This window comes from Colias eurytheme, chromosome 29 (genome assembly GCF_061535395.1).
Source record: "Colias eurytheme isolate Ceu_HAF_F1 chromosome 29, ilColEury1 Martin Lab GWU primary, whole genome shotgun sequence".
Classification (NCBI taxonomy): Eukaryota; Metazoa; Arthropoda; class Insecta; order Lepidoptera; family Pieridae; genus Colias; species Colias eurytheme.
Window position 1 is genome coordinate 2,500,881 of NC_143008.1, and position 25,898 is coordinate 2,526,778.

The 25,898-nt window shown below is 34.9% G+C and overlaps 3 protein-coding genes across 3 annotated transcripts; 1 reads left to right on the top strand and 2 right to left on the bottom strand.

Annotated features, from left to right (window-relative positions):
* Positions 1–560: 560 nt before the first annotated feature.
* Positions 561–2,767, top strand: LOC149896091 (uncharacterized). The gene is made up of 3 exons (XM_090118402.1): positions 561–1,532; positions 2,005–2,670; positions 2,732–2,767. The coding sequence occupies exons 1-3, from the start codon at positions 561–563 to the stop codon at positions 2,765–2,767; spliced, it is 1,674 nt and encodes a 557-aa protein (XP_089974528.1).
* A 5,328-nt stretch (positions 2,768–8,095) lies between these two features.
* Positions 8,096–12,856, bottom strand: LOC149896092 (uncharacterized). The gene is made up of 3 exons (XM_090118281.1): positions 12,781–12,856; positions 8,949–9,359; positions 8,096–8,675 (listed from the first exon to the last, which is right to left on the bottom strand). The coding sequence occupies exons 1-3, from the start codon at positions 12,854–12,856 to the stop codon at positions 8,269–8,271; spliced, it is 894 nt and encodes a 297-aa protein (XP_089974407.1). The 3' UTR covers positions 8,096–8,268.
* A 9,779-nt stretch (positions 12,857–22,635) lies between these two features.
* Positions 22,636–25,898, bottom strand: LOC149896093 (uncharacterized). Its single transcript, XM_090117915.1, has 3 exons — positions 25,823–25,898; positions 23,311–23,721; positions 22,636–23,048 (listed from the first exon to the last, which is right to left on the bottom strand). Exons 1-3 carry the CDS (start codon positions 25,896–25,898, stop codon positions 22,636–22,638), a joined length of 900 nt encoding a protein of 299 aa, XP_089974041.1.

A 25,898-nucleotide genomic window follows, 5' to 3' on the forward strand; every position in this document is an offset into this window, starting at 1 on the left:
ATTTACACATTCATGAGGTTATTGCTAACTCTATGAATATTTTTTTTTTCAACACTGAACTTAGCGCAACCTGCTGAACTTAGCGCAAGCATCAGCATAATTCGGCATTGTGCGGCACTGAGTCGCATTATGCTTTGTAATTGGAAAACGGGGTGAGTTACTGAAATTAGCGCGTTCAATCTGTTAAAGTAAATTTATTTATTATCTGTGTTATTCTAAATTGCGTGCCTTCCATTGCGGTGTATAATCTATCTGCTCTGTGACATAATGATTAATGACATTCTTTGGTGACATTATAGCGACGTGATAGCGACTGTATGTGTTCCTCTATGTGTTCTCAGTATTTTTACTTAGAAATAAAGTTAATTATGAAGTAATCAGTGTTTGTGACTCATTAACCCCATCAGGTTATGGGCCCAGATAGCTCAGAAACAAAGAAAGTGTGAAATCTCGTTGTAAAATCAGTGATTATAACATTTTATGTGAACTTAACCTCAAACCGGCGACGTGACTTTTGTTAATACAAACTTTTGTGTTGAAAGTGAATAAATTCAAACAAAATGGCAACAAATAACCAATTGGCATTAATTGAAAAGCTATCCGTTCGGGAAAACTATGCAACTTGGCGGTTTGCAATGCAAACATATCTACAACATGAGGAGTTGTGGGACTGCATAGAATCTAACATGGAATCAGATCCAAAACGAGATACTAAGGCGAGAACAAAGATAATCCTCTCAGTTGATCCCACGAACTATGTGCATATCCAAGAGGCTCGCACCGCCAAAGAAGTTTGGGATAAATTGTCCTCAACATTTGATGACTCTGGGCTGACACGCAGAGTTGGGCTACTACGTGATTTATGTAATACGTCACTAACTGAATGTCAAAATGTAGAGGAGTACGTAAGCAGAATAATGAACACAGCTCATAAATTCAGAAACATTGGTTTCAAAGTGGACGACGAGTGGCTAGGTACTATGTTGCTCTCAGGTCTGCCCGATAGCTACAAACCAATGATAATGGCCATTGAAAGCTCAGGCATAACTATTACTTCAGATTCTGTAAAGTCAAAATTATTACAGGATGTCAGACCATATGCAAATGAGTCAAATGCATTCGCAGTTAACAAAAAATTTCAGAAAAATTTCAAGAGACATTCTAAAGGACCTAGGTGCTACACCTGTAATAAATATGGACACAAAAGCCCAGAATGCAAATTGAAAAATAAAGAAGTATCACAAAGTTCCAGTAGTTCATCATATGCTCCTGTATTTATTGCGACAACTGCACAGTGTGATGCCTGGTATGTGGACTCAGGCGCATTCTCACATATGGTCAAAGACAAGAGTTTGCTTCAGAATGAGACTACTTCCGTTATAAAGAATATAAGAGTAGCAGATAACAAAGTATTATCAGTGCAATGCTCAGGGCAAGTGAGCTTAAATACTTACAATGAAAAAGGTCAAGAAAATAAGGTACTGTTTACAAATGTATTACATGTTCCTGAATTAGCTACAAACTTACTATCTGTAAGTCAGATTATTCGCTGTGGAGGCCAAGTAAGATTTGACAAAACTGGCTGTGTTATTATGAACAATAAAAATCAGATAGTAGCAACAGCTAGTATTATCAACAACATGTATTGACTAAATATGTATAATGGGCATGCCTACATATCTGATGTTGAAGAAAATGATGCATATTTGTGGCATCAACGTATGGGTCACCTGAATTTCAGTGACTTAGATAAATTATTGGAAAATACTGAAGGTATGAAAGTACTAAAGAAAAATGTTAACAATTTAACATGCATAACATGCATAGAAGGAAAACAAGCGAGACTGCCTTTCAAAAATAAAGGAACAAGGGCTACAAAACTCCTTGAACTTGTGCATTCCGATGTATGTGGGCCCATGGAGACAGAATCTCTCAGAGGATGCTAAGTACTTTCTCACTTTTATTGACGATTTTTCAAAAAATGTATTTGTTTATTTCTTAAAGCACAAATCAGAGGTGCTTGATAAATTTAAAGAATACAAACATTATGAAGAGAAACAATTGGAATGTAAAATCAAATTTCTACGCACTGATAATGGCCTTGAATATATTAATAAGAATATTTCTGATCTTTTAAAAAGTAATGGAATCATACATCAAACTACTGTGCCCTATAAACCACAGCAAAATGGTGTCGCTGAAAGACTTAATAGAACATTAGTAGAAAAAGCCAAGTGTATGTTACTCAATGCGAAATTATCTAAAAGATACTGGGCGGAAGCTATCCATACGGCTGCTTATCTACTAAATAGAATACCAACTAAGTCATTAGATTACAAAACTCCTCAAGAAATATGGACGGGACATAAACCAAGTGTTAGTCACCTACGTGTATTTGGATGTGAAGCGATGGTACACCTACCAAAAGAGAAAAGAAAGAAATGGGATCCAAAAGCACAGAAAGCAATATTTACTGGTTATTGTACTAATACCAAGGGTTACAGGTTTGTCATTCCTACATCTGGACTGGTTGTGAAGAGCAGAGATGCAGTCTTCCTAGAATCAACTGTAACAAGAAACTATGTTCCGGTGGACTTAACTGAAGCAAAGGACGAGTCTCTAGATGAAGAGCTTCCTTCAGACAGCACAAAGTCAAGTTCCACAAACACAGTGAGTAATTATGATGAATATGATTCTTATGACTCATCGTCAAACAGTATTTATGTACCAGATACAAATATTAATAACCTGCCCGTTCCAAACATAACATTAAGACCAAGAAATAAACAGTTGCACTCTAAATTAAAAGATTTTGGAACATATTTATGCTATAATAAAGGAATTTGCAGGCCGCCGGTGACCAATCGTGGTGGAAAACCCTGAGGGAGGCCTTTGTCCAGCAGTGGACGTCCCACGGCTGACACGACGACCACGACGACGACGACGACGAAAGGAATTTTAGATGTACCTTTAACGTACAATGATGCAATTACATCAGCTGATTCTGAGAAGTGGAAAATGTCAATAAGTGAGGAATTACAATCTCATAGTGAAAACCAGAAATGGACATTGGTTGAGAAACCTGAAAATGCCAAAGTGATTGGATGCAAATGGGTATTCAGAATAAAGGATGAGCCAACAGGTCCACGGTACAAGTCTCGTCTGTGTGCAAAAGGCTATGCACAAACGAAGGGGATCGACTATGATGAAACCTTCTCACCTACTGTCAGTTACAGGAAAATGAGTCGATGCCTGCATACAAGCTACCATACAGAGAAGCAGTTGGATCACTTATACACCTAGCAACTGTAAGCAGACCAGACATTATGTTTGCAGTCAGTCTGGTAAGTCAGTTTTTACACAATTATAATGAGTCTCACTGATTCCATAAAAGAAAATATTAAAATATTTAAGAGGAACCATTGATTTTGGTCTATGCTATCAATGTAAGCCACCAAAGAATTAATGTGGTTAAAACAATTATTTTGTGATTTAGGAGAATACAAATAAAGATCTGTGTGTTTAAATATTGACAATCAAAGTGCTATAAATGTAATTAAAAATAGTGAATTTCATAAACGCTGTAAACATATTGATATTAAGTATAATTTTGTGAAAGAAAAATATAATGAAAAGATTATTTCTTTAAAGTAAGTTAGTACAGATCATCAATTTGCTGATATTTTTACTAAAGCGTTACCTCGAGATAGATTTAAATTGTTAAGATGTAATATTGGTATGTCAAATTTGAAAACTTTGAATGTTTGTATAGCAAGATAGACTTAAGTTGATTAAAAGTAAATTTGGTATGTTAAATAAGAGGTGAATATTAAGTTCGGTTATAATAAGAAGTAAATTGTTATATATAAAACTTATGTTTAAGTGAAGTTGAAACTTTTTGTTTATATTTTATTTGTGGAAGGCTCATAATTGAAGGGAGTGTTAAAGTAAATTTATTTATTATCTGTGTTGTTCTAAATTGCGTGCCTTCCATTGCGGTGTATAATCTATGGTCTTTCTCTGCTCTGTGACATTATAGCGACTGTATGTGTTCCCAGTATTTTTACTTAGAAATAAAGTTAATTGTGAAGTAATCAGTGTTTGTGACTCATTAACCCCATCACAAACAAACAAATAAACTCAGATTTATAATATTACAAATTATAAATAGTATAATGGTATACACATGGACGTATAAAAAAAGACGGACGGTATATCGCCTAAACATTGAGTGAAGTAATGGCGGTGACACATCCATGTGTGTGTGCCATGTTGCCATGGCAACAGCTGTCCTGATGACAATGGCGGCTGTATTTTTTTCTATAAATTTTGCCGTAATAATTTTGTCATTAAAACATAAAAGAAATAACTTGCTTCCCTGTGGAATGTAATCCCTTGTGTTTTGTTATTTAAAATTGTACTGTTGCGACACCATTTAACCACGCAAGACGGCATTTTAAATATTTTTTGTGAAACAGTGACTCAGTTAATCAGTCGGTAGTTCACGACGTAAAGTTATAAACAGACGTTCGAACTGGTGCGACCGGACCACCGTACTCGTGCGGTGCGATCGACTCGCCACACGACCGCACCGCACCTAGGGTTGCCAGTATTTGATTTCAGGGTTAACAGCATCAAAAATGCGAGTTTTAGTTATTTTTTACGGGAGACAATTAAAACAGCAATGTTAAGTAGAAAAAATTTATTTTTGGCATTTATATTTGCTGTTGGAAGAAACAGCTTTTAATAGCTCTTCATTTTCTAAAGCGAATGTATAAAAATCTTTGCACGATAATTTAAAATTACATTTAATTAATTTGCAGCTTCGCCTTTACAGTTTCAATATGAATATTCAATCGGTTTTGGCTATCCGTCCAGGCATTGCCGCACAAAGAAAATATTCTTTGTTTAAAAATTACGATTAAATTTACGATTTTTAAAAAAACATTTAAAATATGTATTGGAATTTTCGCGGCTGACTAAGATAAATAAATTCGTATAAAAAAAATAGATACACTAGATAATTTATTATGTTGCTATTATATGAAGTGATTAAAGGCGCAAATTATCCCTTTTTGAAATTTTCGATATTGTCGATAGAGGCGAAAGTATTGTAATTTTTACTGATTTTCGTTTTTATTTTTTTATATTATATGCAGGCGTTAGTAGAAGCTCTGTTTAGTCCCCCCCATCAGTTCCAAGCCTTGTCGTGGCCGGGGGGGCTCAGTAGCTCGGAGTACACTGTGTACTCTGGGTGAAGCTAATTGGACGCGGAGGGGCTGAACGGCCGGTCTGTCGTCTGACGACTCGATTGGCTCGACGGCCAGGGATCCATATAGCTGGCTGGCTGGCTTGAAGGCCGGCTGGCCGGGCTGGCTGGAACCGGCTGGTTACACCGGCTGCCTCGCAGGCTGGCTGAAACCGGCTGCTCCACCGGTTGGCTGGCCGGCTGCCTTGGGCGGCGGCTGGCTGGCTTGCTGTCACCGGCTGGTTGTCCGGCTGGCTGGCTGGCTGGCTGGATGGCCGGCTAGCTAGCTAGGGTCCTCCGGGGGGCCAGGTTTGGCTCAGGTGCCGTTGCGGTACGGCGATGGATGGCGGCCAGCGGTCGCGGCCTGGCAATTTCGCTGGGAAAAAATGAGGTTGGAAGGTCGATCGGGGCTCGTTTGGGACTCGTTCCGACTGACTGGCAGGGGGCCGCGCTTTTGCGGCGGCGGATGGCGGCCAGAGGCCGCGCGTGTTGTGTTGACTACCAACAAAGCAAGGGGCGGGATCCCGACACGTCACTTTGGTGACATGCGGTGACTCCTGTAGGTGGGTGTGGGGCGGCGGCTGTCCTGCGACAGCCGTCTGCCAACTCGTAATCCGGTCCGTGGGGCCGGACCGAGGGCCGCCATCTCTGGTGTGAGGTGGGGGCTGCGAGGGAAACCTCTATAAAAGTGCGCCGGAGGGTCCTTCGACGCGTGAAACACGTTTCGTAGGGCCTTTCGGCGCGCGCCCTCCGGCCGGTCGGTGCTGGGGTCGGGGGTTTGGGGAACGCCGATGATGGAACGGGGAACAATCCATCGTCGGCGAGTGGGTGGCGTGAGCTCGTGTTCCAGCTTGCGCCGCCTCGTGGTGGGTAATTTGGTGGAGGGCCTGGAAAGGGGCAATTCGCGGAGGGCCTGGAAACGGGCAACTGCTGGGCGGGACATGCGGAAGATTGCGATAGTGTCCCCGCATCCCGTCTAAAGCAGCGCGTTGGTACACAGTGGGGTTTTAGTCGGTAGGAATCCGACATAACCCACGGCTCCTTCCCCGGGAGCCGTGGGTATCTTAGGTAAGATTTCCCCACTTAAAAAAAAAAAAAAAAAAAAAAGCTCTGTTTAGTACCAAAAAAAACCTTGAACTGAGTTCTACATGTAACAAAAATACCATTTTCTAGCCACGAAGTTTTTACAAGATATAGATTTTCAAAGAATATCAGGGTTGCCCCTAGTAAACAAAATTATATATATCATCTATCTATTACCAAGTTTTTGTTTATGTTTTAGTCGTTAGTTATAGTCGATATTTTAATATTATTCAATATATTATTATAGGTAGGTACTTGATCCTTATAATATGTAATAAATTAACTGAACAAAAAAAAATATCTTAGATTTTTAAGACAATTCAATAATATCAAATTAATACAAATTAATCTCCTTTTTTTGTGAATATTTCGAACATTGATCATAGTAATCTCATTAAAAGTCAAACCGAATTCTTTGAAAATCTATTTCACGTAATAAATTCGTGGTTAGAATGTTGTATTTTTTTCACATGTAGACCTCAGTTCAAGGCTTCTTTTGGTACAAGTACAAGTACAACCATTGAAAAGAATAGGCAAAATTATATTTAAAAGACAGGGATTCATTCAGACATATGCAGTCATATCATAAATCTTTGTAGAGTTCTAAAATTTATATTATTAATCTTTTTTCAGTAATAGCCACGTCATCCGACGCCATCGCCATTGATAACGATCGACCGACGTCCGTTTTGTTTGGCGGTAGAACTGTGACTAAAGCTGTAATAAGTATATAGTCTTAAGTCTATGACTTAAGCGCTGTTCGGTGCGATCGCCCGTCCACACGCGCGACTTTGGTACGGTCCGCACCAAGTTCGGAAGAAAAAACCATCGGACCGACCGTACCGTCAATAATAATAATTATGTCCGGCGGACCACTGTACACATGATCGAATATGGTCCGGAGCGCACCAAGGTCACGGTGCGGTCCGTACCAAATTCGAACGTCTGTTTATACTATTATGGCGGCCGACTAGCTTACTATGGTGAGAGTGTGTGCGTGTTCATTGTCTTTACACGATCGCTAGCTTTCTACGGTGGCTTCACGTTGTTTGTTCGTAAAACGGCGTCCGGCTTTTTTTATACGTCCATGGGTATACATTAATAATTATGAATTGAAACTGGGATTATTGCAGTTGTTACACATTTGAAAAAGCACATTTTGTTCCAGTCAGGTAAACTTGGTTCAAATAAAGAACGATATGCAAATAAACATACACTTTATTGTTTAATAATAAAAATTGGATGTAGGTATGGGTGATATGGTATATTATAATTACGTCATTATTATACAAATTTGTATACCTACCTACAATTAAAGTATGATTAAAAATTAAAATTTTAAATGTAATAAACATTTTTAAAAGAAGATAAAAGCATATATCATATGGATATACTTATTAATAAAAGAAATTTATGGCACACACGATTGAGCGAGCGCGCACGAGCAACTTTGTCTCCGCAACTATTTTGTCTCTCCCATCAATTTGTATGGGGAGTTGCGTCGCTACGTGCGCGCACTTTCATACTAGCCCATAGGTGGTAGAGACAAAATAGTTGCGAAGACAAAATAGTTGCGGAGACAAATTTGCTCGTGCGCGCACCCTCTTAACCTATCATGTCATACGTAATGTACGCACGTATGACATGATAGGTATAGGTATCTATACGCATTAAAAATCTATTATGATGATCGATATCAAATATTAATTAAGAACACACGTGATCATTACACGTACACAAATTGTATACAATAGGTTTGCCAACAAAAAAGTTATCTATACATATAATAAAATCGTAGGAAAGTCAAAACTGTACATTGAATATTTTTTTAAAAGAATACTATATACTATAATTTTAAGGCACACACGATTTATATCATGTCATACGTAATCTATACGCAATAGAAATCTATTAACATGATCGACAACAAATATTAATTAAGAACACACGTGATCATTACACGTACACAAATTGTATACAATAGGTTTGCCAACAAAAAAGTTATTCCAAATAAAAGCATTTTCATCATTGTCAGAAAAGCTTGTTTGAGCTGTCTTGCTTTTCTTTACTTTCGATGAAGATATCTTCGAAGTTTGCTTCCGTTTTTTCCCCTTATCCGAGATTTTCGGAGTAGAACACATAAGAGGTTCTATACTATTTTGTGAATCAACTTCCGAATTAACTGATAATTCTGAAGCAGCATGACTCAATGAAGTGGGATAACCAGTGGACGTATTTTCACTAATATATTTGGATACGTCAGTAGAATGTAGGATACTTCGTTTCTTTCTCATGGTATCTGGTTTTGGTACAGAGTCACCGTCAGATTTATGTTCACTTGCATCTGAAACAAAGTTATCATTGATTAAAATACAGAGCATTCGAAAGCATTCGAAGTTAATCAATAAATGATAGATAATAATTTATTGATTAACTTCGTGATAATAATGATTTAAAAATATCTATTGGGGTTTGCCTAACTTTATAACCTGACTTTACTGTATTATTAATTGATAACTACTAATACACAGAGGCCGTAAGTCAAAACCAAATGTAGACATAAAATTAACGTAAATATATTTTGGACTATGGCTTTCAAATATGTGTTTTTTTGTACCTTCGGTGCTAGCAAGCTTAGGCAATTCAATAGATGGCGCTCTAGACCTAGAGGGGGAACAAGGTGCTGATATTATTTCGTCCTCACAAAGCTCTTGGTCAATGTCACGTGCATCAGAATTTTTTATACGTGATTTATTCGTTTCTGACGTTTCCTGTTCCACTATCACGCTTAACTCTTCAATTTCGACGCAACCGCTGGCTCCTGAAGACCCTTCCGTATTAAAATTATCACACCCTCTTCGATCTGCCGATATCATTTCCTTCATTTTTTTCTCTAACTCCTGATAAAACTCTTCTGGTTCATCGACATCTTTTCTTTTAGGTACCACTTCAATATTTAGCTCTGGTAAATATTCACTCGAGTCAGTACTGCTGCGTCGCTCTCGCGATTCTGGTATTGGAGATAACCCTGAAAGTAAATTAACAATGATTTAGTTATTATACCTTTTCTTTATTTTTCCGATCGCATTGTAATCACTACATAGTATAAAACAAAGTCGCTTTCTCTGTCCCTATATCGCTATGTCCCTTTGTACGCTTAAATCTTTGAAACTACGCAACGGATTTCGATGCAGTTTTTTTAATAGATAGAGTGATTCAAGAGGAATGTTTATATGTATAACTAGTGGTCCGCCCCGGCTTCGCCCGTGGTACCTACATGTTAAAACTATCCTATCTCTCAAGTTGGATCGAACTGCATATGGTGTGCGAATTTTATTATAATCGGTTAAGTGGTTTAGGAGTCCATTGAGGACAAACATTGTGACACGAGATTTATATATATTAAGATAACATCTGTTAAATAGTGAAGAAGTACTGTTATTTTTGAGGTTTCTAATGTGATGTAGTAAATAATTACATTTTTACCCGCTTACATTGCAAACGCAGGTAAACCCTACGAGTTTTATCAAAATAATGTACTAAGTATTGTACACATTGAAAAGGTCTACAGAAAAGTTCGCGATGGTATGTCTATTAGTCCATTGAAAAGTTACATTTGCGATTTGACGTAATTTTATTTTTTTGATGTGTAGGGAGGGGTCAGTGCGAAGCTATCACCAAGTTTGTGGGGTCGCCACCCTTGTCCCACGGCCGCCATCTTGAAAAGAGCGGTTGATATGGTTTTTACGATATATCTCTTAAACTATTTATCTGATAAAAAAACATTGTTAGCATTTTTTGTTGCAAATTAAATTCTCTACAACTTTAGTCCAATAATTTTTTGTCGTAGAACTATAAATAAAAAAATTATAAGTGAAAATGTTCAGAAATTAGAGTACTCACTTCGGAGCGCTGTAAAACCTTAGCTATTGACGTAATTAAAAAATGTTGTATATAAAAGTTGTTCATCGAAAAACAATCTACAAAAATGGTTTGATATAATTTCTTCGTAAAATGATAAAAAAAAATTATCGAAAAATATATATATAGCTCTAATTTCTGAACATTTTCGCTTATAACTTTTTTATTTATAGTTCTTTGACAAAAAGTTACTGGACTAAAGTTGTAGAGAATTTAATTTGCAACAAATAATGCTAACAATGTTTTTTTTTATCAGATAAATAGTTTATGTGATATATCGTAAAAACCATTTCAACCACTATTTTCAAGATGGCGGCCGTGGGACAATTAGGGAGGCGACCCCACAAATTTGGTTTTAGCTTCACAGTGACCCCCCCTACACATCCAAAAAATAAACTTGCGTCCTCTAAAAAACGCAAGATTAGGCCTAAAAATGTAACATTTCAATGGACTATAGGTATCTCTTATGGATAACCAACAATAACTTTTTTTCGTCATTTACTTTTTACGACAAATACAATGGTTAATTTTCGAAGCGATTTTAACCAATACAGCATTAATCCTTAACCAATTAAATACCTTGAATACGTTGTTCATTTAATATAGATCTATATGGCCCTTTACACCGTATGATTTAAGTGAATATTTTCGATAAAAATTGCGGGACGTAGCGTTTGCGGCGGTACCGGCCGGCCGCCATTGCACCCGTGCGAAGCCAGGGCGGGTCGCCAGTTTATATATAAAGAATAGTTTAAGAGCAAACAAAATCTATAAAGTATCTTTTGCACATGATATCCCTCATAGAAGTGGACTTCATCACAGGGCCGTAGCTAGTCGAATTTGAGGTAGGGCAGCGGTTCATCATCATTATCTCCAGCAAAATTAGCCATAAGAGGTTCAAAAATAGTTTGGAAAATCCAAAAGTGCACGCCTCATAATTTTTTTTTAATAATTATTTATTAATTATTATTTTTGTTTATTTAATAACAATTAAACCACATCGAATCAGACCCTGAAAAATGAAAGGGTTCTATTCCTGAGCATACTCAAGCGTAAGAGAAAAAAGATGTAAAATTTTCGTCGGCGCCATATTGAATTTTAGTTTTGACCTCATATTGGTTAATAGATACCCCAATAACCATGAAAATGACACCCATGACGAAAATATGTAAAAATTTCGTCGGCGCCATCTTGGATTTTAGTTTTGACCTCATATTGGTTAATAGCTACCCCAATAACCATGAAAATGACACCCATGACGAAAATGTGTAAAATTTTCGTCGGCGCCATCTTGAATTTTAATTTTGACCTCATATTGTTTAATAGCTACCCCAAAAACCATGAAAATGACACCCATGACGAAAAGATGTAAATTTTTTGTCGGCGCCATCTTGGATTTTAGTTTTGACCTCATATTCGTTAATAGCTACCCCAAAAACCATGAAAATGACACCCATCACGAAAAAAAGTCAAATTTTCATCAGCGCCATCTTGGATTATAGTTTTGACCTCATATTCGTTAATAGCTACCCCAAAAACCATGAAAATGACACCCATGACGAAAAGATTTCAAATTTTCGTCGGCGCCATCTTGGATTTTAGTTTTGACCTCATATTGGTTAATAGCTACCCCAAAAACCACCCACATTTGCAAATGTGTTTGCTACTTAGGAAAAGTTCAGATTTAAAGATATAAGTAGGTAATGTGACGAATTTAATTTATTTCATTCCGACTGTTTCTCGGAATAACATACATTTACTAAGAATTGCATACAATGCCGGTTTTAATATATTGCCGGTAACATAATATTATGTATGATAATAATTCTTAAAAAAGTATTTTATACATTTCTTAAAAAGCTTCGATATTGTATACAATAATACAATTCATATTCAAATTGTTGTAAAATAGTCACACTTTTTTAAGTTGGTTGAATACACTAAAATACTTATAAGGATCGTACCTACTAATAAAAGTAACAAAATGAATTTTTAAAGTTCCCAGTAATCTTCTGGAATCAATTTCAATAAAAATATAAAAATTCACTTCAAAAAAAAAAAAAAAAAAAACAGCCGAGTTTTTTTTTTGTTTATTTAATAACAATTAAACCACATCGAATCAGACCCTGAAAAATGAAAGGGTTCTATTCCTGAGCATACTCAAGCGTAAGAGAAAAAAAAAGACTCGATTAGTAAAGTATTTCGGTCGCTATCGTGTTAACAAGAAAAAGGATCCGCACATACAGACACACGGACGTCCAAGACAGAACTTTTTTAAACTGTTTTTTAACTAGTTTAAATAACAAAAATGACATCAAAAATATCATGAACGTTAAAAATAGTGTTTTTTCTTAATATGTGTGTGTATGTATTATCTTACAAGTGCAATGTATGATACATAAAGACATTTTAAGTTTGAAAAATCAGATGTTTTGCGCGAAGCGACAGTAGTACCCACCTCAACGCTTCGCTTATGAGGCGTGCAATACAGCTTCTATTTTGATAAAATAAATATTGTCTCAACTTACTTGGTTCGTCCTCAAAATACTTTCTTGCCAAATACCACTTCTTTCGCTCCCAGTCTTCATTACTTAAGCGCGACATATTTAAATAGAAAAAAAATTAAATTTTTGTTTGACTGAATAATTAAATGAGACACCTTTTGTTATAATAATCTTTAAGAGGGTAGACGTGAATTAAAAGAATTCTAATTACGATGATCTGGGATCGGGAGTTGCCATTTGAAAAAAAAGAAGAAGAAGAAAAATTACGATAATAGTTGTATACGTAGTAACGTAACGGCACCAGTCTTGTACAGATTAAGGAAAAAATTGAAGTTTTTTGCAAATTTCTCGTACGTTTTTTAACTTTATTGGATATTGTTTAGTTATACCTTTAGTTCTATGTTAGTTTAACGTAACCAATGTTAGAAAAAAGATTACAATGCATAAATAATGAAGTTATTTATAAATTAAAAAACCACTTTTTTTCACCAGTGTTGGACAGTGAAAAATCTAATGATGGACACCCAGTTTTGGACAACATCCAGTTATGAACACCCATTTATGGACTGTACCTAATGTCGTTTCTCCTGTTATTTACACTTGGAGAAGACTTATAGTTATCAATAGAATCTTGAAAATGGTGATTGGAATACAATAAATCGGGGATGTATTTATAAAAAATAGTACTTATTAATTATTTTGCATACTTATAATATTTAAAACAGTCTTAATTTCCATTTTCTAGGCAAAAATTGGAAAATGCATCGTTAAATACGAGTTATGTCCGTTAAGAAACACCAATATGGTTTTTTTTTCTCAATAAGTCAGGGATGAAAAATATAACTAAAAAAAGTACTGCCATTCCATCCATTTTGGAACTTCTTCTTCTTCGTCATATCACTCTAGGGGGTAGATGTTACCCACTTCACGATGTTCCGCCATATCTCTCTGTTTCCTGGCATTCCGCTACACTCGTGAAGTGAATCGCCAATCTGAATCCGCCAGCAGCCTTAATCTGATCGGTCCATCGATATGGATTCCAAATTGTAGCACGAGGCAAAAAGCTTTTTTTAAACTGTTGTCAAGATGGTGTGGATGAAATTTAAGCGTGTGTGCTATATGGTGGTGGAATTTAGCAGCAGACAACAATCCAAACAGTTCATCAGAGAACTCTCTATGATAGATGCGTTACAATACGCATAAGTATGCGACTTCTCTACGCAGTGATAGAGAATGAAGCCGAGAACGAGTCGCACAGCACATAATGACCCATTGTTCTAAAATATATTCTTCATGTTTAGATAGATATTATGTTGTTGGACCCATTAGTGTAATTTTAACAAAAAATATCAATGTCCATTATAGGAACCAAAGCAAATCCAGTCATGGACAATTGTTGTACAATATTGGAACCCTTTGTTTGAAATGGTCGTGATAGGTATATTATTAATCAGAAAGAAAAGACAATACAGAAAAGCGCATGTAATTTTCAACCTTTAAAAAAAGTTTATTTTCGACATATGTCCATAAATGGATATATCCATAGAATTAAATCCAGTTATGAACACTGATGAATTTTATTTAAATAACATAACCTATCATGATACTAAATCGTGTAATATTTCGTACACTTAACTACTATAAATAAAAGTAATATCAAATTTTGCTGACATTAATACAAAAATTCTTATAACCAAAATTGTGTCCTCACTTCCTTAAGGATTTTCTTAGTAAAAACGGATTTCTTCGAAACGAGTCGCAGCAACTAAACATAACGTTCTGCCATCTTCAAACATTTTGGCCGAATAAGATGAAATGTCGTATTTTGATAGCTTATGAACCAAACTTTTATTTTAAGTATTGCCAAATTATATAACGTTAATTTTGGTCTTAATATTTAAATTTAATATTTATTTTGTCCATTACTGGATGCTTGTCCACGACTGGTGCCGTTACCTTATATTATTATTAGTCTGTGATAATAGTCATGGCTAAACTGTGAACACGAAATGAAATGAGATAACTAAATAAACATATTTAATTAAGTGTACAAATTTTATCTATCCACATAAAAATTCGCCAGTGTGATTCGTTTTTGGTTTTAGTAGTCACAGAATTCATCGATTTACCTACTTTAAATACCTAATTATTATCAATGCCGGAATTTAAAAATTGAAGTATCCAAACGATATCATCTGAAAACTGTCACCTTTGACAGCACCTTTAACTTAAGCTTTTCAAATCGATATTTTCGATATTTTCCTTGTACTAGATCTGTGATATCTTCTCTATGTTTATTATTTTGATCGTAGAGGGAGAATGAACCATTCTCTCTCTACTATCACCGTAGACAGAGAATCCAATAGACACCGGCAATGCGTGTCGCAGAAAGAGATAAAAAAGAATACGTCACAATATTTAGGGTTACCATGTGAGGGAAAATTTACCCCGCAATTTGTAAGATACAAATCTCTCTATCATTATTCACATAACATAAGTGGATAATAATGAGATATCCACATTACTAACATGTATAAACTAATTTATACTAATATTATAAAGAGGAAATGTTTGTAATTATGTATGTATGTATGTATGGTTTTCACGCATAAACTAATGGACCGATTTCAAAAATTCTTTCAACATTAGAAAGCTGCATCTTCACTGAGCAACATAGGCTATATTGCATTTTCAAAAAAATTAGAGATCCTTTCCAAAAATGCAATAATATATCCTTAATAAAAATTCTGTCATCGCGTGCGCTGCGGAATCTATTGAAAATAGAACAAATAAATGTTCTACGGTATTATAGAATGGACCAATGTCTACAAGAAAGTCCGCGATATTCCATTCCACAGTATTTTTTTGACCCTTCTTTTGCGACAGCCTAATTTTATTGAATGAATGTATGGATATATACATGACAAACGCAAGAGTAAAACTCCCATGAAGCTCACTATCATACTTTTCGAAAAAATTCAATCTGAATAAAAAGTACCGGTATTTTATATAATTCAATTTTAATTTTTTATTAATTTTTCTACCATTATAACACATTTTTTTGCATTGCGAGCGTCAAGGCTAGCCATAGGGCCAATTTTCGATCCATTCGGGGAAGAGCTGTGACTTCGCAATTTCGAGATAATCGCATAAATAACAAAATTTCATTTCTTTTTTTGTGACTGAACTTTTAAGAATAGGCAAATTATTTTTACTTCAAAACATAGTTATATGTATGGACTACTTCCACAAAAAAAACCGATCGCGAAAAGAGCGGGATTCGCGAGATATTAATTTCTGAAAAAGTACCGGTTCTTTAACGATTTTTTTGTATAAAATCCTAAATCACACTTTATCAATATTTTTATTTCATACTTTCATATAAAGGTAAGTAGGTACCCCAATTACTATTTTTTTTCTTTATTTATATACTTATACCACATTATACTATGAAGAGGATTACATAAATTTGTAAGTTTCCTTGTTTGTAAAATTATTAAAATAAACTTGACCTTGGATTTGGCAGGAAAAAATATGTAGCTAAGGGAGTGAAATGAAATGTGAAAATGTCTAAACTAAAAATACGTCATTTTCATTTGTTAGAATGAGTGAACTGTCTTCAATTTCAGTACAATATGATTCTTCTTCGTTGTGTTCATCTTCTTCTTCATTAAATTGAAATGGTTTCAACATTTCGATAACAGCAGAGGGCAAAGGCAATTTTTTCATACTGTTTTGGCGCATACTCAAACGTGTATTCGATATAACTGGATCGGACGATTCCAATGCCCTATGAAATAAGTCTTCCATTGTGTGTTTTCTGTCGTCTTTTCGGCTGTGATGTTCGCGGTCATATCGCCAATATTTATTTCTGGACTCTCCAGCTTGTTCGGATAAAACACCTACGGGCAGTACCGAGTTTTCTATAATTTCTTGGCCGTGAATAAGGATTTTGTGCATTGTCGTCGTCATGGGGTGCCAGTTGTAATTAGCTACATATTTTTTGGCTAAATTTCTGCAAAAAATTCCGAACTTCGTTGAGTCTACCGGTAGACCGCAGTTAATTGCCACTAAAATTACGTGTATGTCATCTACAAGCCATCTACTTATTCCTAATATGTCTGCAAATATGCCGCGACTTTCCTCATTAGCGAAAACTCTTCGAGCAGTATTTCCGTCATTAGTTGTTCCAGAGTTCGGACGTACAACATCTACTAGTATACCCAGACGATCCCGTATTTGCGCCTGAATTGTTTTTTTTCGGTCTTCAGTAATTATGCCCGCAGGTGACAACTTTGAGACTCGCCACTGTCTTACTCGGGGGTCATTTTTGTATCCCAAGTGGAGTAAGAACTCTAGAAATCTTATAAATGCATGAAGAGGGCTCAGACCATTTTTTATAGCTTCTTTATTAATTTGTGTAGAGAACGCCAAATCCAGGTCATTGAATTTAGTTGCTGTCAACCCGCAAATTGGACACCTTAGTTGAGAAAAGGTATTGTTGATGATATTGTACACCTTGCCATCTATTATACTTAATGTAAGATTACAAATAGTTTTTACTATGAAGCCTTTTGATGTGGCTGCTGCGATAGGGGACAAATTTTTTAATTGTTGTTCAACGTACTGTTTTTCTCTGAGAATAAGAGACTTTGACTCTTTTCTATATTGAATATGTAGAGGCCTGCAAGAGCGATATGATTGAGGTGTTGGATTTACCCAGAGAATTTGACTGCTGCACGTTTCCATGACCTTTAATGGTACGAAGGTTGTGGCAAATATAGTATTTTCATCATACAAAGGATCTTGGGGTGCCTTCTGCTTATATAATGATTGGCCTGTGCTGCCGTCAAAGCCCCAAGAGCCTTCAAATTTACAAGACAATTCGTCCAAATCCATTCGTTCGCAATACGCATTAATGACATCATCACAGAGACTTACAATTCTTTTAAATGTGTGTGCAAGCAGACCTTGTAGCGAAACAGAAGCTTCAACTTCATTTGCCAAGACTCCATCCTCTGGGTAACACTCCAGTTTTGCTTTTGCTACAAGTCTGTACGGTGGAAAAGCTTTAAAACCTCTTTTATTTAAATCTTGTTGTAAAAATTTATATGTTTCGACACTATATTTTCGGTCAATAAGTATACCAAGCGCTTCTTCTGGAGAGTATGGATTACTGTACTGATTTATTTTTGCCAACACTTCAGTTGATTTATTTGCAGACTCCAAACATATCTTTATCACAGCTTCTAAGTCATGGGCACTTTTTTTGCTTAGTTTTTTGTTGTCATGAGATTTAATGACTTTAGTAAATGATGAAATCAGTTTTGCTGATGGTTCATTCTGAATCAATAATTCTAGTGATTTTTGTTTTCTAAGTTGCGTTCGTTTATGAAGTTTTGCATATTCTTCATCTTTATTACAACAGGCAATTTCACGCAAGACCAAGCGATGAGGATCGGGAACTATTGGGTGTTCATCGGCTACCTCAGATGGCACGTCCAAAACCATAGGCGATACATCCAAGACGGCAGGTGGTACATTCACAACCTCAGAAGGTTTCGAAATGACATCTTGAGGAAGATCATTTATAAAAGGCTTATTCAACCAAGCGTTATTTTTTTTTCGAAATTGTGACAAAATTCTGTTGCTATCGTTATATCTTTTCTCAACTTTGTTGATAAAACGGTTTATAGCAATGTTAAAATTTTTCTCCTGTGGTTCTGAAAGGGGTGTATTTAATATAGTTGCAAAAATCGATTTTACAAAAATATTCCTTTCCGATTTGGATAAATCAAACGGTTTTCCATAGCGACCATGGAGTTTTTTACTCTCTTGATCCAGATATATGTATATATCATATCGAGTTAGTGTATGGCAGCCTGTTTCTACATCTAGCCTGTATGAGGCCACCTCCGAAGGATAAGAGGTTCCAGCTACAGCGTTATCCATAGCCTTTACGTATACAAAACTGTATGAATGGCAGTGAAAGTATTTAATCAAATAAAATAATTGGATTAAAGAAATTAAAAAACAAAGTAAAAAAGAAAAGTCAAAAATCAACAACCAATAAATGGCTTTACAAAACGAAATAGAAGATTTAATTAGGGTTTTGACCCACAACCAACCAACTGAAACGGTTGGACCGATAAAACCAACCGATTTTTCGTTTAAAGCGGATAAAACGCTAATTCAACCAACCTTACTTTTCAAACTACCAACTTTACTTTTTTTTACTTATTTCTCCAAACCAATTAACCCAACTCATGGAAATCAGCTTACATCTTATATGTAACTAACAAAACATTTCAATAGCGCGATTCAGCGCGCAAAAGCGCCCTCTAGTCTGGATTGCGAAAACTCCACACACCCCGATAATGTCAACTAATAAGTTGAAATAAATAGTCGTAATCTTGATATCTAGTGCCTAGAGAAAGCAATTTCAATTGATGGATGAGTTGAATAAAAAAAATTTGAACTATTTATTTTTATTTATCTAATTAAATGTCATCCGACCAAACAAATAGAGAATTTATTGAAAGTCTTTTAAAGCAAAAACATTTTTATTATAACACCTTATGTCGCGATAAACGCTAAATAACATCAATAAAAAAATAATTAAGATTAATTTGTAAATGATGTAATTTTACTGCATAAAGAAATTTTGTTTAATTTTAACTCAATTTTTTTTATAACTTTTTTATTTTTTATATTTTGTTATAGACACTTCAATTTACTAACAATATGTCTCATCAAATTTTCTGTAGTATTCCGTCATCTGAGAAACGCAACTCTATATAAGTTCAATTTATATTGTGGATTTTATACAAAAAATTCGTTAAAGAACCGGTACTTTTTCAGAAATTAATATCTCGCGAATCCCGCTCTTTTCGCGATCGGTTTTTTTTGTGGAAGTAGTCCATACATATAACTATGTTTTGAAGTAAAAATAATTTGCCTATTCTTAAAAGTTCAGTCACAAAAAAAGAAATGAAATTTTGTTATTTATGCGATTATCTCGAAATTGCGAAGTCACAGCTCTTCCCCGAATGGATCGAAAATTGGCCCTATGGCTAGCCTTGACGCTCGCAATGCAAAAAAATGTGTTATAATGGTAGAAAAATTAATAAAAAATTAAAATTGAATTATATAAAATACCGGTACTTTTTATTCAGATTGAATTTTTTCGAAAAGTATGATAGTGAGCTTCATGGGAGTTTTACTCTTGCGTTTGTCATGTATATATCCATACATTCATTCAATAAAATTAGGCTGTCGCAAAAGAAGGGTCAAAAAAATACTGTGCATTCAAAAGATATAATGAATTTTTAAAAGTGTCAATTTACAGAAAATAGTAGATATACTGTTTAATACAATGAGGAGGCGTAGTGCGGGACAGGGTAAAGGTGAGGAGGGAAGGGATATTCGCAGGAACTACTTTGATTCCGATTTGAAAAATTCTTTCAGTGTTAGATAGCCCATTGATCGAGGAAGGCTATATTGTACCATAACACTTAGACCAACAGAAGTGGAGCCACGCGGGTGAAACCGTGGAGCGCAGCTAGTATATTATAAACATATTACTTTTAGATGGCTAATACATATTATGTATATACAAAATACCTATCACTACATAGTATAAAACAAAGTCGCTTTTTCTTTTCTTTTCTGTCCCTATGTATGCTTAAATCTTTAAAACTACGCAACGAATTATGATGCGGTTTTTTGTAATAGATAGAGTGATTCAAGAGGAAGGTTTTATTATACATATAATTATTATTATTATATAATTTATTATGCTTTAGACAAAGCGGGCGAAGCCGCGGGCGGAAAGCTAGTATATTATATAATATGAATATATATCATTATCATAATCCCAATTCCCATATGAAAATGTGTATGTAATGATAATGTAGATGAAAACTCGATTGTTTATTTTTTATAAAATACGATATTTTGTTTTATTTTTTATAAAATAAAATAAAAAAAATAAAAGAATGTTTATTTTCGTAAGTAATAACAGATGTACACACGTTAATTATATTGACCGACCCGCGAAGGCGCAAAAAAAAAAACGAAATTTACTTAATAATAATTTATTGTAATAAAAAAATTACATTTAAATTATATCTAACTTAATTAACTACGTCCCTCCGGTTCAATGTTGGAACCAAGAGTGTCCATTGTCTTCGGCGGGGCAGCGTCGCGGTGGTGGTGATTGCCGTAATACTTTCTAACCTTCGGTTTTGGTTTCCAATCTGTTCATCCTGTAGCTACAATCCAAATTTGTCGTAAATTATCCGGTTGAGGAAAACTGGAACAAGCCATTGAATATTTCAGTCTTCAGATATTTAATTAAATACACACTGCAGAATATATAATATTATTTCCCATAATAGTGGGTAACAATTTGTAGAAAAGTTGGCAACACAAATTTTTTTTATAATTGTTATTTTTGTGGTTTTTAAACAGTCAACAGCACGTGATACACAACATATTAACACGCTGAAATATCATGAAGGCCTATAAATTGATAAAGAGTTGTATACTTACGAGTGAAAAGACAATCCAGGCATTTTCGTTCCACTATCACTTTTACACCCTTTAACGCTACACCGCACCATGGTATTATTTTATAAAGTATTAACAGTAAGTCTAAATCATTTGAAACCAAACATACCATGAATTACGTAACTTAAAACATGTTAAAACTATATTTTTATGGAAGACGATGGCTAGCTGTCAAACTTTGTTTATCAAAGTAGGTTGCTATTCTTGAAAAAAGCGGCACGCTGGGTGAAACAAAAAATTTTATCATTCTCTCTCATTTCTTTACACAACACCGGCATAAGTTGCTCTTTTTCTTGTGTGAATGCGACATAAGATATCAATTTGTCTATTGGTTTCTCTGTCTACGACTATCACAGATTTTGATGTTCGATTGACAATTAATGTCAGTCTGGGGCTCTGGGACTTGCTCTGGGAGCACATCTGGGAGACTCCGAGCTGGGAGACGTCAATCGCCATCAAATGTCACTCAATCAATATTATCTGATAAGCGTGTTAATTATTATTAGAAGAAGAAGCGTATAGGTAAATTATTATGAACAAATGTGGAACAAATCGTATTACACTCTTTTTTATAAACTATTGTTTAAACAAATATTATATTGGAAATATCACGTTACTAATAATAATCTTTGTACTCTATATAATCATCAATTACCTACCACTCAATTTGCTTTTTATTCAATTTTGATTTTAGTGAAGAGATTATATCCAATATAGAAGCTGTGCCCCGCGGTTTTGCTCCGCTACTGTCGGTCTTAGCGTGATGATATAAATTATAATAGTCTTCCTCGATAAATGGGCTATTTATCACTGAAAGAATTTTTCAAATCGGACCAGTAGTTCCTGAAATTAGCGCGTTCAAACAAACTCTCAGTTTTATAATATTACAAATTATAGCATCATGGTAAACATTAGTAAGTAATTATGAATTGATACTGGGATTATTTCAGTTGTTACACATTTGAAAAAGCACATTTTGTTCCAGTCAGGTTAACTTAGTTCAAATAAAGAACGATACGCATATAAACATACACTTTATTGTTTAATAATATAAATTGGATGTAGGTATGGGTGATATCATATGGTTTTTTATAATTATGTCATTATTATACAAAGTTGTACCTATACCTACAATAATTAAAATATGATTAAAATTAAACATTTTTAAAAGATGATAAAAGCATAAAGCATAATATCTTAAGGATATACTCTTATTAAAAGATTTTTAAGGCACACACGATTTATATCATGTCATACGTAATCTATACGCAATAGAAATCTATTAACATGATCGACAACAAATATTAATTACGAACACACGTGATCATTACACGTACACAAATTGTATACAATAGGTTTGCCAACAAAAAAGTTATTCCAAATAAAAGCATTTTCATCATTGTCAGAAAAGCTTGTTTGAGCCGTCTTGCTTTTCTTTACTGTTGACGAAGATATCTTCGAAGTTTGCTTTCGTTTTATCCCCTTATCCGAGATATCGATTTTCGGAGTAGAACACATAAGAGGTTCTATACTATTTTGTGAATCAACTTCCGAATTAACTGATAATTCTGAAGCAGCATGACTCAATGAATTGGGATAACCAGTGGACGTATTTTCACTAATATATTTGGATACGTCAGTAGAATGTAGGATACTTCGTTTCTTTCTCATGTTATCTGGTTTTGGTACAGAGTCACCATCAGATTTATGTTCACTTGCATCTGAAACAAAGTTATCATTGATTAAAATACAGAGCATTCGAAAACATTGATAGATAATAATTTATTGATTAACTTCGTGATAATAATGATTTAAAAATATCTATTGGGGTTTGCCTAACTTTATAACCTGACTTTACTGTATTATTAATTGATACTAATACACAGAGGCCGTAAGTCAAAACCAAATGTAGACATAAAATTAACGTAAATATATTTTGGACAAGTTTTGGACTATGGCTTTCAAATATGTGTTTTTTTGTACCTTCGGTGCTAGCAAGCTTAGGCAATTCAATAGATGGCGCTCTAGACCTAGAGGGGGAACAAGGTGCTGATATTATTTCGTCCTCACAAAGCTCTTGGTCAATGTCACGTGCATCAGAATTTTTTATACGTGATTTATTCGTTTCTGACGTTTCCTGTTCCACTATCACGCTTAACTCTTCAATTTCGACGCAACCGCTGGCTCCTGAAGACCCTTCCGTATTAAAATTATCACACCCTCTTCGATCTGCTGATATCATTTCCTTCATTTTTTTCTCTAACTCCTGATAAAACTCTTCTGGTTCATCGACATCTTTTCTTTTAGGTACCACTTCAATATTTAGCTCTGGTAAATATTCACTCGAGTCAGTACTGCTGCGTCGCTCTCGCGATTCTGGTATTGGAGATAACCCTGAAAGTAAATTAACAATGATTTAGTTATAAATTTATAAAGAATAGAAAAAATTCGATCACGAGGCGGGACACGAACCCGCATCCTTCGCGCCATTCCGGGGCGGATGCCTGACCAACTCAGCCACTCGTGACCAGCCAGAGCAATTGAATTTATTCTATTCTTTCAGTTTTATGTGTCTGAAGGGACACACCGCGATCGAATTTTTTCTATTCTTTATAAATTTATATTTATAAAGCATTTGAATGCCATAAAACCAAAAATATAAATTCAATGATTTAGTTATTATACCTTTTCCTTATTTTTCCGATCGCATTGTAATCACTACATAGTATAAAACAAAGTCGCTTTCTCTGTCCCTATATCGCTATGTCCCTTTGTACGCTTAAATCTTTGAAACTACGCAACGGATTTCGATGCAGTTTTTTTAATAGATAGAGTGATTCAAGAGGAATGTTTATATGTATAACTAGTGGTCCGCCCCGGCTTCGCCCGTGGTACCTACATGTTAAAACTATCCTATCTCTCAAGTTGGATCGAACTGCATATGGTGTGCGAATTTTATTATAATCGGTTAAGTGGTTTAGGAGTCCATTGAGGACAAACATTGTGACACGAGATTTATATATATTAAGAAGATAACATCTGTTAAATAGTGAAGAAGTACTGTTATTTTTGAGGTTTCTAATGTGATGTAGTAAATAATTACATTTTTACCCGCTTACATTGCAAACGCAGGTAAACCCTACGAGTTTTATCAAAATAATGTACTAAGTATTGTACACATTGAAAAGGTCTACAGAAAAGTTCGCGATGGTATGTCTATTAGTCCATTGAAAAGTTACATTTGCGATTTGACGTAATTTTATTTTTTTGATGTGTAGGGAGGGGTCAGTGCGAAGCTATCACCAAGTTTGTGGGGTCGCCACCCTTGTCCCACGGCCGCCATCTTGAAAAGAGCGGTTGATATGGTTTTTACGATATATCTCTTAAACTATTTATCTGATAAAAAAACATTGTTAGCATTTTTTGTTGCAAATTAAATTCTCTACAACTTTAGTCCAATAATTTTTTGTCGTAGAACTATAAATAAAAAAATTATAAGTGAAAATGTTCAGAAATTAGAGTACTCACTTCGGAGCGCTGTAAAACCTTAGCTATTGACGTAATTAAAAAATGTTGTATATAAAAGTTGTTCATCGAAAAACAATCTACAAAAATGGTTTGGTATAATTTCTTCGTAAAATGATAAAAAAAAATATCGAAAAATATATATATAGCTTTAATTTCTGAACATTTTCGCTTATAACTTTTTTATTTATAGTTCTTTGACAAAAAGTTACTGGACTAAAGTTGTAGAGAATTTAATTTGCAACAAAAAATGCTAACAATGTTTTTTTTATCAGATAAATAGTTTATGTGATATATCGTAAAAACCATTTCAACCACTATTTTCAAGATGGCGGCCGTGGGACAATTAGGGAGGCGACCCCACAAATTTGGTTTTAGCTTCACAGTGACCCCCCCTACACATCCAAAAAATAAAATTACGTCCTCTAAAAAACGCAAGATTAGGCCTAAAAATGTAACATTTCAATGGACTATAGGTATCTCTTATGGATAACCAACAATAACTTTTTTTTGTCATTTACTTTTTACGACAAATACAATGGTTAATTTTCGAAGCGATTTTAACCAATACAGCATTAATCCTTAACCAATTAAATACCTTGAATACGTTGTTCATTTAATATAGATCTATATGGCCCTGCCCTTTACACCGTATGATTTAAGTGAATATTTTCGATAAAAATTGCGGGACGTAGCGTTTGCGGCGGTACCGGCCGGCCGCCATTGCACCCGTGCGAAGCCAGGGCGGGTCGCCAGTTTATATATAAAGAATAGTTTAAGAGCAAACAAAAACTATAAAGTATCTTTTGCACATGATATCCCTCATAGAAGTGGACTTCATCACAGGGCCGTAGCTAGTCGAATTTGAGGTAGGGCAGCGGTTCATCATCATTATCTCCAGCAAAATTAGCCATAAGAGGTTAAAAAATACAGCTTCTATTTTGATAAAATAAATATTGTCTCAACTTACTTGGTTCGTCCTCAAAATACTTTCTTGCCAAATACCACTTCTTTCGCTCCCAGTCTTCATTACTTAAGCGCGACAT